At 39.6% G+C, this 12,829-nt stretch overlaps 1 protein-coding gene across 1 annotated transcript in view; it reads left to right on the forward strand.

Moving 5' to 3' along the window:
- Positions 1-12,829, forward strand: part of PRSS12 (serine protease 12) — a 74,907-nt gene that overhangs the window by 3,562 nt on the left and 58,516 nt on the right. Inside the window, exon 2 of the mRNA XM_047798625.1 lies at positions 11,086-11,224. Coding sequence (XP_047654581.1) covers positions 11,086-11,224 — 139 coding nt within the window. The remainder of the gene's footprint in view (positions 1-11,085; positions 11,225-12,829) is intronic.

Raw genomic sequence — 12,829 nt, forward strand, 5'->3', positions numbered from 1 at the left:
GATTTTCATGCTGAAGACCCTTTGCCACAGTCAGGGAAAACCTTGGGAGGGCATCAAGGACCCACCCAAGCTGTATGGTGGTGGGTGATCCTCTTAGCTGAGTCCACTTTCTGTGATGTAATCCTGCCAGATTTAGCATCAGGCAGAATGGAAGCCTATGGTAACTTTCTGTGTGGTTTTCAAAAATGGCACCGCAGTTTTTTTATTTGACCGGTGTGGGACGATAACAGCTTGGTTCATCAGAATATGATTATCAACTGAATGTGAGGCAGATTAATTTCACATTTCTACAGGAAGAATTAACAGGCAACTGATTTCCCCCAATAATACTTTGCATCTTTGCAATAATTTAGTTTCCTGACTAAATAGGGAAATCCCTTTTCCAGTTTCTGGTTGGCGTAGCAGGTGGGGCAAGTTGCTTGTGCCGTGCTAGTAACTCCTCTTTGTCACAAGCAGCCAACTAGAATCAACCATAGGTACTGACGACTGATGGGTAAAACAGGTATAACAAATGATAATGCTCTATGATTGAGATTTTACCAGAAAGAATGATTCATAGATCTTTTTGTCATGTCATGCTAATCTGTTCACCTGAATCTCCTGATTCAAGTGGAAAGTATGGCTATTGTTTACAGGCTGCACTCTTTGAAGTCCATCTGGTATTTGAAGTGAATGTTAATTAAAAAGTTGGCTGGAAGCTGTCCCTTTAAATTTTTTTTTTTTTTTCCCCTAAGGGCTGCACCTTCGGCATATGGAGGTTCCCAGGCTAGGGATCTAATTGGAGCTGTACCCGCCGGCCTAAGCCACAGCTACAGCAATGTTAACCTGGTATTGGAGCCCCATCTGTGACCCACACCACAGCTCATGGCAGCACCAGATCCTTAACCCACTGAGCGAGGCCAGGGATTGAACCCTGAACCTCATGGTTCCTAGTCGGATTCGTTTTTGCTGTGCCACAACGGGAACTCCTTAAAAAATTTTTTTAATGCTGAATCTTGATTCTATGTAGCAGATGCTGAAAAACATTTATTAGCAATACCAGATTTGATACATATCCTGGCTGGATTTTAAATTTTGAGCTCACTCTGCTTTTAAGGATAAGGCAGATAGAAAACACTTTGATTTGGGACATTATCTCTTTACTAGGTGTGATTTTTTTTTTTAAGAAGAAAATTAGATATCCAATTACTGTTGCCTTTTACGAGTGATTATCCTGAACTATATATATATATCTGTGTCTATAAATCTCTGACTGTGTGTGTGTGTGTGTGTGTGTGTGTGTAACCTTTGTAAAAATAATTTGGCTTATAATTGTGAAGCCAAACCTAAATATCCAGCAATAAGGTACTACTCAGAGATACCGTTATTTAATGGATACTATGCAGCTACTAAAGTGATAATCACAAAGACTGTATATTAAAAAATGGGCAAATGCTTATGGTAATGTGAAAGGGAAAAGATGGATACGAAATTTATATACATTATAGCTGTGAAAATAAAGATGGCTGTGAAAAATTTGGAAGAGCAAGAAAATTATAATTATGAACTTGGGTAGGCGTGTGGCTTGGATCAGTTAGGATGGTTTTAATGGCAAAGAACAGAAAACCAAATTAAAAAATGATTGAAGAGAGAAGGAGAGGAGATTTGTGGTTTGTATTACACGAAGTAAGCCTCCAACATGGTACACCTCTATTTCTCAGCTCTCTTGATTCCTTTATTCTCAGAGTGTGGCTTTCATCCTTAGGTTAGTGGTTATTCCAGGGTTCATATGGAGGTAGAACAACTTGAAGAAGAAAGATAGGGTCCCCTCTTTATGTATGTCCCATTGAAAGAGCAAGGAGACATTCCCAGAATTCCCCCACAGACTTTCTCCTGAATTGCATTGGCCAAACCTTCCTGGCACTCTCTGCAAAGGAAAATGCAATTTTCCTTGCTTAGATTAGTCAGGATTGACCTCTGAACACAGGGACTCTTCTGGCAGGGAGAAGCAGATGATTATTGAAGAGAACTGACAGGGGCTGCTAAGACGTGTGACTGAGGTTTTTGTTTGTGGGCTGCACCCCCATAGGCCTGCAAGCCCTGTACTTGCCCAGCCTCTAGATCACAGAGTCATCGATGGTTTGGAGGATATGTGATCTTACATGTCTGAAGCAAAATCCTGGAGCCACCATGTGTACAGACAATGGGCAGCAGTCTTCCTTACTGGGGAGGTAGGGGTGGGGAGGGGAGGAAGGAAGGTTACCAGTTATAGAGGGAATTGATGTCAGGTAGGGTCATTGGTTCCCAGGGAAATCAGCAGAAAAGCACGCCCCTCACCACCCCTTTGATAAGCTATTGTAGTGGGGATGTTCTGATCTAAAATTTAGAACAGTCACTGGCTGGAGCTGGGGCAAGCATGTAGGTGTTTACTGATTAGGCTCTATGATTAAGAGGGAAGGTCAGTCCTGTGAGTAGGGTGTAGGTGAAGCAGGGACTGGTCTAGTGGGGGATTTGCAGAGAGCCAGAGAATTGCCCTCTGGGTGGCCTGATCATACAGTTGTATAGGTATCCCCCACTTTTTAAAGTTTGCTTTATGCCACTTCACTTTTGAGAAAGACCTACATTGATACGTGTTTTCACTAACCAAAAGAAATCCAAATAGAATTTTCACTTTTATAAAAAAGGTGAAAATTGAAAAAAGCGTTAGCATTTGTTTTGCAGGGAGCTCTTATAGAGCTTGAACACAGGCTGAGCAGTGGGTGGGGCGCCCCCAAGCTTTTTCTTCAGGAACTTCACTCAGCATCTCAGCATCAGGCTGCCATCTTGCTTTGGACTAGGTCTGTGAACATCTATACTTTTTCTCAGTTTATTCTGTGCATCCCTGAGCAAGATGTTTCCCAAGATTAATTGCTTCTTTGTTTTATGCCATTTCTGCTTACAGCAGGTTTCACAGGAAAATTCTGCTTTCAGATAGTGGGGAAAATCTGCATTGGGGAAGCTTAATGCAATTAAAAAATAGTTATAATTAATTTACAAAATTATGCTTTAAAATGCTTCATGCACTTTTTAGACATGTGCAGATGAGTAGCATTCAGACATCAATTTGATTGGTGAAGCATATTTACTTGTTTTAAGATGCTGTTTGCAGCTCTAGCAATTTATGTCTGAGAGGAATAATTCCATTGTTAGGAATATGGAAGTTAAGTTCAGTTGCTAGGTGAACATAGTTTAATTCTAGTTTTTAACCTTTCCCCCTCCCAGAATGAACCTATAAAGAGAGCACCTCTGAAATCTGTACCTTTTGTCTGCGTAGACAGGTGTTTAGTTTTTCACCCTACGAACAGTTGTTGTTGACTGCATTTTACATGGTTGTTTACATGGTTGTTTACTTGCATTAGACAGTTGTTAGGAAAACAACAAGTGTTGATTTTTGCATCTTTTGTATCTTACTTTTCCAGAGTAGTCCCCTCCTCTTACCTCTTCTCCCTCTTCCTGCAAATCACACACTATTGATAAAAAATTCATTGCATGCAAAGCAGTGAAGTAATGAGATCCCCCCACTCCATAAGCCACACATGCACATTCAGCCTCATACTTTTTATTAGGATCATCAGAGGGACACAAAGAATGGGAAATGCTGATTCTTGTAGCTAGAGGAGAGTAGATCTCATTAAACATTTACTGAGTTCACACTAAGAGCAGAATTTACAAAGATGAATAAGAAATCACCTGTGTCCTCTGGTTGAGGATGCCCATGCTCTGGTTAAAACGACAGCAGAATACTGAGCATTTTTATTACCTTTCCTGTGATAGGTACTCTGGGAGACATAAAAGATTACTTTAAGCATAGTTTAAGTTTATCACTCAGACCTGTACAGTAAAGTGGTGATACCCATACCATTTGCTGATGTGTGAATAGTTCAGAGACATTTTGTTAAATTTTCTGCTACAGTTAAATGCATGTATTATTAATGTACCATAACTTAACCATGCATAGAGTCTTCTTCTTTTGAATAATATTATGTAATGTTTTAAACCCAGGAATAATCTATAAGATTTGTAAATCTCTAATAAACCCAATGTAAATGGGTAGAATAGCTTATTCAGAGCTATTTCGAACCAGACCAGTTCATATTTTTTCCTCAGTACTAAAGGTATCTACATGAATAATAGATGAACAATTAATATGAATTGTAGATGTGAATTAATGGAGGCAGATATTCGTTCACACTAATATCCAGTTCAGTTGGATATTCAGGGGAGTGCTCCATAGGTTAAAAGATAATTTGATTGCACTTTGGCATGGCATGATTTAAATAAAATCTGCTGTTTCACAATGCTAAACTGGTTTCAGTTATGGGTAAATGCAAACATAGACAAAAATAGCATACCTCAGTACTGTCAAAAAAGGTGTAGAAAAAAATAGCATCACAATTAATGTAGCCTCCCTTACTGTACTTGAAAAATTCAACTAACTGCTGCCCAATTCAGTTGTTTTTAGGCAATGTGAATTTTTTTGTATATTTTATAATTAAGATAGGAAATGTAAGACATAAAATTGTTTAATTCAGTTGTCAAATATATGTACTGTATTGTCCAACATGTAATGGACTTTTTTCTATTCTTTTAAATAGTTCATAAACTGAAATTTGTGTATCACTTTTTTTTTAAAATTTTTAGGGATGAACTTGCTGCATATGGAAGTTCCCAGGCTAGGGCTCAAATTAGAGCTACAGCTGCTGGCTTACGCCACAGCCACAGCAACACTGGATACTCAAACCACTGAGGAAGGCTAGGGATCAAACCTGCATCTTCATGGATACTAGTTAGGTTTGTCACCACTGAGCCACGACAGGGAACTCCCGCATAACTTTGAATATACTTTTTTCCCCCCCTTTTTTTGGCTGTGCCCATGGCATGTGGAAATTTCCAGGCCAGGGATGGAACCGGAACCACAGCAGTGACCCAAGCAGCCATGACAACGTCGGATCCTTAACCCACTGTGCCACAAAGGAACTCCTTTTTTTTTTAAACTTTGTGTCAGGGAAGTAAACAATAGCTTGAGGTTACTAGCATGTATTCCTTCTGATTCCACCAGAAAAATAGAAATGACTAAAATTATTTATTTTGTGCCCCTGTGAGTTCAGTAATAGATGAGAAACTATTTGTGTGATAACAGTTTTCTTTTACTCACTTATAAAACTGTGATTTTAAAGGATTTAAAAGATATTTATTATTCTGTTCAGAATGGGATGGGTCTTTGTTTTCACTGCTTATTCTTTCTCTTTAAGTGAATGAGTGCTATTTTGTAAATACAGTTTAAGTAGTTAACTAAATAAGCATATCTTGGAGTTCCCGTCGTGGTGCAGTAGTTAACGAATCCAACTAGGAACCATGAGGTTGTGGGTTCAATCCCTGGCCTTGCTCAGTGGGTTAAGGATCCAGTGCTGCCGTGAGCTGTGGTGTAGGTTGCAGACGCGGCTTGGATCCCATGTTGCTGTAGCTCTGGCGTAGGCCGGCGGCTGCAGCTCTGATTCAACCTCTGGGAACCTCCATATGCTGCAGGAAGCAGCCCTAGAAAAGGCAAATGACAAAAAAAAAAAAAAAGCGTATCTTTTCATTTGGCTTCTTTGGGAATGAACTGGATTTAGAGAACGAAGAGCTGACCTATTTGGTTCCTTTCTTAATATTTCTTTTAGGCCTCCTTGAAGTATGGAGTATGAGAAGGGAGGTTTTCCTTGCTGTCCAAGGAGGGGTGATACCATAGTGGTTCTATTGGTTTGTTAGGACTGCAGTAATGAGTAATGCAACTGATTTATTATTTCACATTTCTAGAGACAAGAAGTCCAAAATCTAAGTATCAGCAGAGGAAGTTCCCATTGTGGCCTGACAGGATCCATGAGGATGTGGGTTTGATCCCTGGCCTCACTCAGTGGGTTAAGAATCCTCACTCAATGGTTGCCATGAGGTGTGGTATTGGTTGCAGATGTGGCTTAGATCTGGTGTTGCAGTGGCTGTGGTGTGGAACCCCTAGCCAGGGCACTTAGCTATGCCACAAGTGTGGCCCTAAAAAAAGCAAAAAAAAAAAAAAGTGTTTCAGCAAAGCCATGCTTCCTCCGAAGGCACTAGGGGAGCATCTATTTCAGGTCTCTCTCCTAGCCTCCGATAGTTCCTTGGCTTGTAGGGGAATGTCAACTGCAATCTTCAGACAGGCGGCATTCTCTCTCTCTTATCTTTGTCCAGATTTCTTCTTTTTATAAGAACTTGGTCATATTGGGTTAGATCCTGCCACAATAACCTCATTTTAACTTGGTCATCTGCAAAGACCTTATTCTGAAATAAAGTCACAGGTATTCATATGGCCTGGAGGTCAATACTTCAACATCTATTGGGGGAAGAATATTCAGCCCATCACAGTAGCCTTAAACAGTGACAAACCAGTGAGCCTTGTAAAGAGAATTTTAATCTAGTTAGCTGTCTTTCTCTAGATTACCTTGTACTGACTGAGACCAATAACATGGTTAAAGAGTACTCCTCTGGAATGTCTCTTTGTTTTGGGAATTCCTGTTTTTTAGCAAAGTTACCCATAAAGCAGATTTCTGTAACAAAATTTTCTCATGTTCTTTTTCCTTTATAAGACATTTACATAGAAAAAAATAATATTAAACTAAAATGACAGTAAGTTTAATATTTTGGGCATTGTTGTGCATTGATACATTTTTGCCTTTAGATGTTGTAATACTAGCAGACTGGAACAGCTGACTATTTTGTTTTTGTTTTTAAATTTTGGCCACCCTGTGGCATGTAGAAGTTCCTGGGCCAGGTATTGAACCTGCACCACAGCAGGAACCAGAGCCACAGCAGTGACAATGCTAGATCCTTAACCTGCTGAGCCACTAGGGAACTCCACATGACTATTTAAAAAAATTTTTGGAGGGGCAGCAATTCCTTTCATGAACTTTGAGAGCTTTTCTCCATGATATGCCATTGTACATAGCTTTATAGTTCCAGAATTTCTTCTATTACTGGTTAGTCTATAAATTTAATGCCTGTTAGAGTTGACCTAAAACCTCTATTTGAGACTTCAAAATTTAAATTATTGTTATTAATACATTTTAGAAGTAGGAATATTTAGAATAGAATTTTTTCACCAAATTGACACTTGAGAGAATTTAAGACAGTATAGCTCTGGGTCTCCTGAGATGTGGCCCAGAGACATTAGCAGAGACTTTAAGGAACTCAGTGGGCTGGAGTTGGAGAGTGTGAGCAAAGGAGGAAGGATCAGGTTTTGATAGTAAGAGATGGTGACAGTGTCTTCTTTCCTTCCTTCCTTTCTTCCTCCCTTCCTTTCTTTCTCTCTTTTTTCTGCCATGGCATGTAGCAGCTTGAAACAGGACCTCTCAGTTCCCCAATCAGGGATTGAACCCGGACCACCGGGGTGAAAGTGCCGGATCCTAACCACGAGACCATCAGAGAACTCAAGATATGGTGACAATGGAGAAATATTTGCCAACGAATTTGATCTAGAATTTATCTGAAGAACTTTATCATTAGTAAGATAGATATGAGTTTACCAGGCTCTGACCTTTGTGGATTGCTTTCTTGTTTCATCCTCTTTTTTTTTCCCCTTTCATGGAGCTAAGGATCTTTCCTCTTTCAGTTGTGCACCAATAAATTTGTGCAAATATATAGTTCTCCAACAAATTTGTACAGCCCATGGGACAAGTCAGCCTCCACTTGAGAGCTGACCTCCAACACAGGTCACCAGAAAGCCGCTTCTCTCCTGTAGTGCAGTGTAGAGAACTCTTCAGACTGTCTTATGCTTCTGCCTGGCTAGTTTATCCTCATGTAATGTTTGGTAGATAAGTTGCAATATTTCAAATAGAATAGTGAAAGCCAACGGGACACTGCGTAAAGTGGTATGTGCAGTATTAAAATGTGCTTAATACATCACAAGGACTTTGCTCAGGTTCCAGGATGAGGGGACAGCAGCAAGGGTGGGAATCTAAGAGATAGTTGGTCAGGGCTCTGCAGCTGCTCAATTGATTGGGTCCATAGCTTCCTCATCTATAAACTGAGGGAAATGAATTACAGTTGTTTTTTGTTTGTTTGTTTGCTTCTTAGGGCCATACCTGTGGCATTTGGAGGTTCCAAGACTAGGGGTCGAATTGGAGCTGTAGTTGCTGCCTTACACCACAGCCACAGCAATGCAGGATCCGAGCTGCGTCTGTGACCTACACCACAGTTCATGGCAATGCCAGATCCTGAACCCACTGAGCAAGGCCAGGGATCAAACCTGCATCCTCGTGGATGCTAGTCAGATTTGTTAACTGCTGAGCCACAACGGGAACTCCAAATCACAGTGTCTAAGATCTCAACCAACTCTACCATTCTGAGAATCAGTGAGGCAAGAACAAGGTAAAACCAAAACCAAACAAAAGCTATTGCCTATCTTAAATCCACAGTGTGAATTATATGTTCACACTTTCATTATTTTAGGCACATTAGTATACTGATACTTTTAAAAAAGCTCTTTCAAAAACTTATTAGAAGAATTATGAACTTCCTAGAATTACATACCAGTAAGAAATACTCACTCTGAGTTCAAGGGAGATGATTACTCAGAATATTTTAGAAATTCTTATGGCCTTAAGGAAAGGATAAACTATGTGGAGGGGCTTTGCTAGGAAGGACGACACTTGCATTGGAGTTGTTGGTGTTAGGAACAGATTTTGACAGAGAATTCATTAGTCATTGACATGCAAATTGTCTTTGCAGAGTGGCAAATATTTGTATTCATTTGTTAAAGGAAAATTGAATGAGCAGTCCTTATTTCTTGCCATGTAGCAGATACAGCTAAATGAATCCAGGCTTTCACAGCATTTTTGGAGCATTTGAGAAATGACGGTGGAACTGATAGTTGACCGGGAAACTATTTCCAGTGCTATCATTTTCATTATAATCATATTATGATAATGGTTGTACTCTAGGCAGAGTTTTCTCCTTTTCATTTGTAGATGCCTTAATCATGTAGATGATATGAATGCATTGTTTCTTCTTGATAGCTTTTTAGTGATTTAAGCAATATTTTATATCATTATGATTGTTTAACATGCATAAGTAGAGTTCCGGTTTGTTTTCATTACTAGGACTTTCTCCCAACCCTTTGACGTGAATCATTTGGTGGTGGTGGTGGTGGTGGTGGTAGAGAATTAATAAGCAGATAATAATTAAATACCATTTCAAATAACATTTGTTTGAGGTGAGCAATTGAATTCTTTGAGCTGAAATACAATGCTTGCATTCGTAATAGGCATATATGTGTCTCTATAGGAGACATTTTGTAACTAAAAATATTATTAAAATTCAGTTAAACTCATCATATATATATTTCTTCAAAGATCTACTGCAGTTTCCACTTCTCACTGAGCTACACAGGGCTTCCCCTTGTTTGGTCAGAAAGAAATTTAGAATGTGTGAATGATGTTTAGATTATCTGCCATTTGAAAGACCCATGGCCATGAATAAGCTCCTGAATAATCAGGATCTGGCAGTGCAATGTTTGCCTCCATTTATTTCTGCCTTTTGTTTCAATTAAATGACGCTTGGTATTTGTCATGATAAATAGGATATATTTTTCTTAAATGGTTACTTTTTTTAAGGATGATGATGTGGAAAATAACAGTGGTTGGTGACGAGGCTAGTGCAAATGAAATGATGGATGATTTGTGAATCTCATGTTTTTGGAAAATTATTGTAAAGCCATGCATAATGACTTTGAAATATGCAAAAGCATGCCAGAAATTTTTGATAGAATTTAACTTCTTTTTCTTTTCTTTTTTGGCCATCCTGCAGCACATGGAGTTCTCAGGCGAGGGAGCATATCTGAGCCAGAGTTGTGACCTACACTTCAGTTGTGGCAATGCTGGATCCTTTAACCCACTGTGCCCAGGGAGCGGGGGGCTGGAACCTGTGTCCTGGAACTGCAGAGGCACTGCCCATCCCATCACAGTGGGAACTCCAGTTTCTTAATTTCTTTGCCTATGAAATAAAGGCCATTCTAAGTGACTTTTCACAGAATTTTATGACATTTCTAAATTGTCTGATTTGCATTTATCTCCACTAGTGTCCCAATTGCTGCCCATCAGTATCCATTCTGCGAGCCAGTGCCAAAGAGAAGAGAAATGTAGGGTTTTGATCCATACTTTAAAAAAAAAACTGTAGTATATTCAATGTACGATATTATGTCAGTTTCAGATGCACCACATAGTGATTTTACATTTGCATACATTATGAAACAGTCACCACAATAAGTCTAGTAGCCACTTTGATCTACACTTAAAGGATAAAACTTAAAATATTACTTTTCCTAGGGATGCTTATATTTAAATTTTGACTCTTTTAAGACTGAAAAGAATGACACTAGGGACTATGGAACATTGAGTGGGGATGACATGTAAGGAGAAGTGAAGCTCCAGTGCATTCAATGACACCAAACCACCCTACCTAGTGGCAGTTTCCCTAAGACTTCCATTAGGCAATGTTTTTAACATTTAACACATTTCTGAAATTATAGACATAATCCTCAGAATTGTCATGACTACTGCTAGAGACTAAAAGGGGAAAAGCAATTTATTCTTCTTGAATAGAAGAACAACTCAGAAGGACAATATAACAGCTGATAACAGGTAATTTATAAGCAGGGCATTAAATTTTGTTTCTGTATTTTTAATCTATGACCCCAAGTGAAAATGGAAATAAGAACTTCACATGTGATGTGATCTTATGCTTGGGATGCAGTATTAGCCATTAATCATACTCTTCTACTTTCCCCCTTTGAAAATTATAATTGGACCTGTTTGTTTCCTAGATAAAAAAGTAGAATCAGTGTTGACATCAGGATGTTAACCCCCCCCCTCCGCCCCCCAAAAAAAGCCTGCTAAATTTTCATTTAAAGAAGTACTTGCTGTGACCAGTAGAGGCCAAATCATTCTGACTGGATCTCTCACTATTTCATTTGGGCATATTATGTTACTAGGGGACTGCTTCAGTATGTTCAAATGATGATTTACTATTAAAGGATCTGGGGACTCTTTCCTTTTTTAGGGTCAGTACGACTTCGTGGTGGCAAAAACGAGTTCGAAGGCACAGTGGAAGTATATGCAAATGGAATTTGGGGCACAGTGTGTAGCAGCCACTGGGATGATTCTGATGCATCGGTTATTTGTCACCAGCTGCAGCTGGGGTGAGTTCACCCATCCTTGACCAAATCAATCTGCTAATTAATATCCCAGAGTGAAGCTGGGCACCCAGAGAGGTTACATCTTCCTTCCTCGTTTTCACATTCCTTACTCTTCTCAGCAGAGCTGAAGAGAAAGGATGCTAAGGGAAGGAGTGGGTTCTTTTACATACATATGCACTTCACTTGTGGCTACCCCTGCTGGCTAGGAAATGGGCAAATGAATGCTAAGTGGTCAAAAGTTAAAAGCATCTTTTGGTCTTTGATTTTAACAAAATTATTGTTCAGTGCTCGTAAGCAAGGAATTGGTCCTAAGAATTGTAATTTCTCAGTAGCCCATGCAACCTGGGGTTGCTATCATTTGCTTTTAACTTTCTACCTTGAGCCACCCACAAATTCCATTTTTGCATACAGGAAGGAGGTGGTGGTCACCTGTGCTCTCATCCCGTGCTGGGTGAGGGGTGAGGTCCCAGGGTGTAGGTTTTTGCACCGAAGAGGTTCTGTGAGAGATGGCAGCTTCCCTCAGCCCCAGCAGCATCACCTGAGGAGCTGCCTTGCTGTCAGGACTCTGGGCACTCCCCTTAAAACGGATCTGTGTGCACTGGCTCCCATCAGGCCCAGCACCTTTGTGCCTCTTGCCAAGAGGTTTCACCAGCAGCACAAGGTTCCATTTTGGAACAAAAGATTTTCTTTTTGTTGTTATTCTCATTTGTTCTGTTTTTGTGTCTCCTGTACTTTTTTCTAAGTATACAAATCATGTGGTTTTCTTGGCCTTTTTCACCGGAGAGCTTTAGAGAGCATGGAAAATATCTTAAGAAAAATGCAGGTGGAAAATACTAAAAGAAAGGCCTGAAGTTTACAGATATTTTGGATTAATAATCAGTGAGTGGTAAATCTAATGGAATGATACAAATGCAAAGACACAAATGAAAAGATTAGTCAACTCCAGTTGAATCAGTAAGAATTTTAATTTGCCAGCTTATGTCTTCCTTTAGGAAGGTGAGGAATGACTATTTAGTAAAGGCTTAAGTTTTGTTCAAACTTTTTCCATTTTTTTTTTTTTTTTTTTTTTAGGGCTGCACTTGTGGCATATGAAAGTTCTCAGGCTATGGGTCGAATCAGACCTGCATCTGGCAGCCTTCACCACACCCACACGAAAGCCAGATCTGAGCCACATCTGTGACGTATACCATAGCTTGTGGCAATGCTGGATCCTTAACCCACTGAGGAGGGCCAGGGATTGAACTTGCATCCTCGTGGACACTATGTTGGGTTCTTAACCCACTGAGCCACAAAGCAGACTCCTGTTCACACTTTTTGATGCTACTGAAATAGCAAGTAGGGTTAATATGCTTAATTAATTAACTAACTTTTTTAAATGAGGGTTGGAATAAATCAGGATAAAAAAGGAGTAAGACAAGAGCCTCAAAAGTGTTATGGTTTTAGGATGTTAATCAGTGATTTTATCAATGAGTATTGTGTCTGGCAGACTGTCATTGGCAGGTGGGCCGCTCACAAAGAATGTTCCCTGAATGCTTTTTCTACTGAGGGCCAGAAAATATAACAGATTTGTAGGCTGGTGTCGGCATCTTCCTCTATGTACATATTTAC

Source organism: Phacochoerus africanus, chromosome 10, assembly GCF_016906955.1.
Source record: "Phacochoerus africanus isolate WHEZ1 chromosome 10, ROS_Pafr_v1, whole genome shotgun sequence".
In the NCBI taxonomy this organism is placed as follows: domain Eukaryota; kingdom Metazoa; phylum Chordata; class Mammalia; order Artiodactyla; family Suidae; genus Phacochoerus; species Phacochoerus africanus.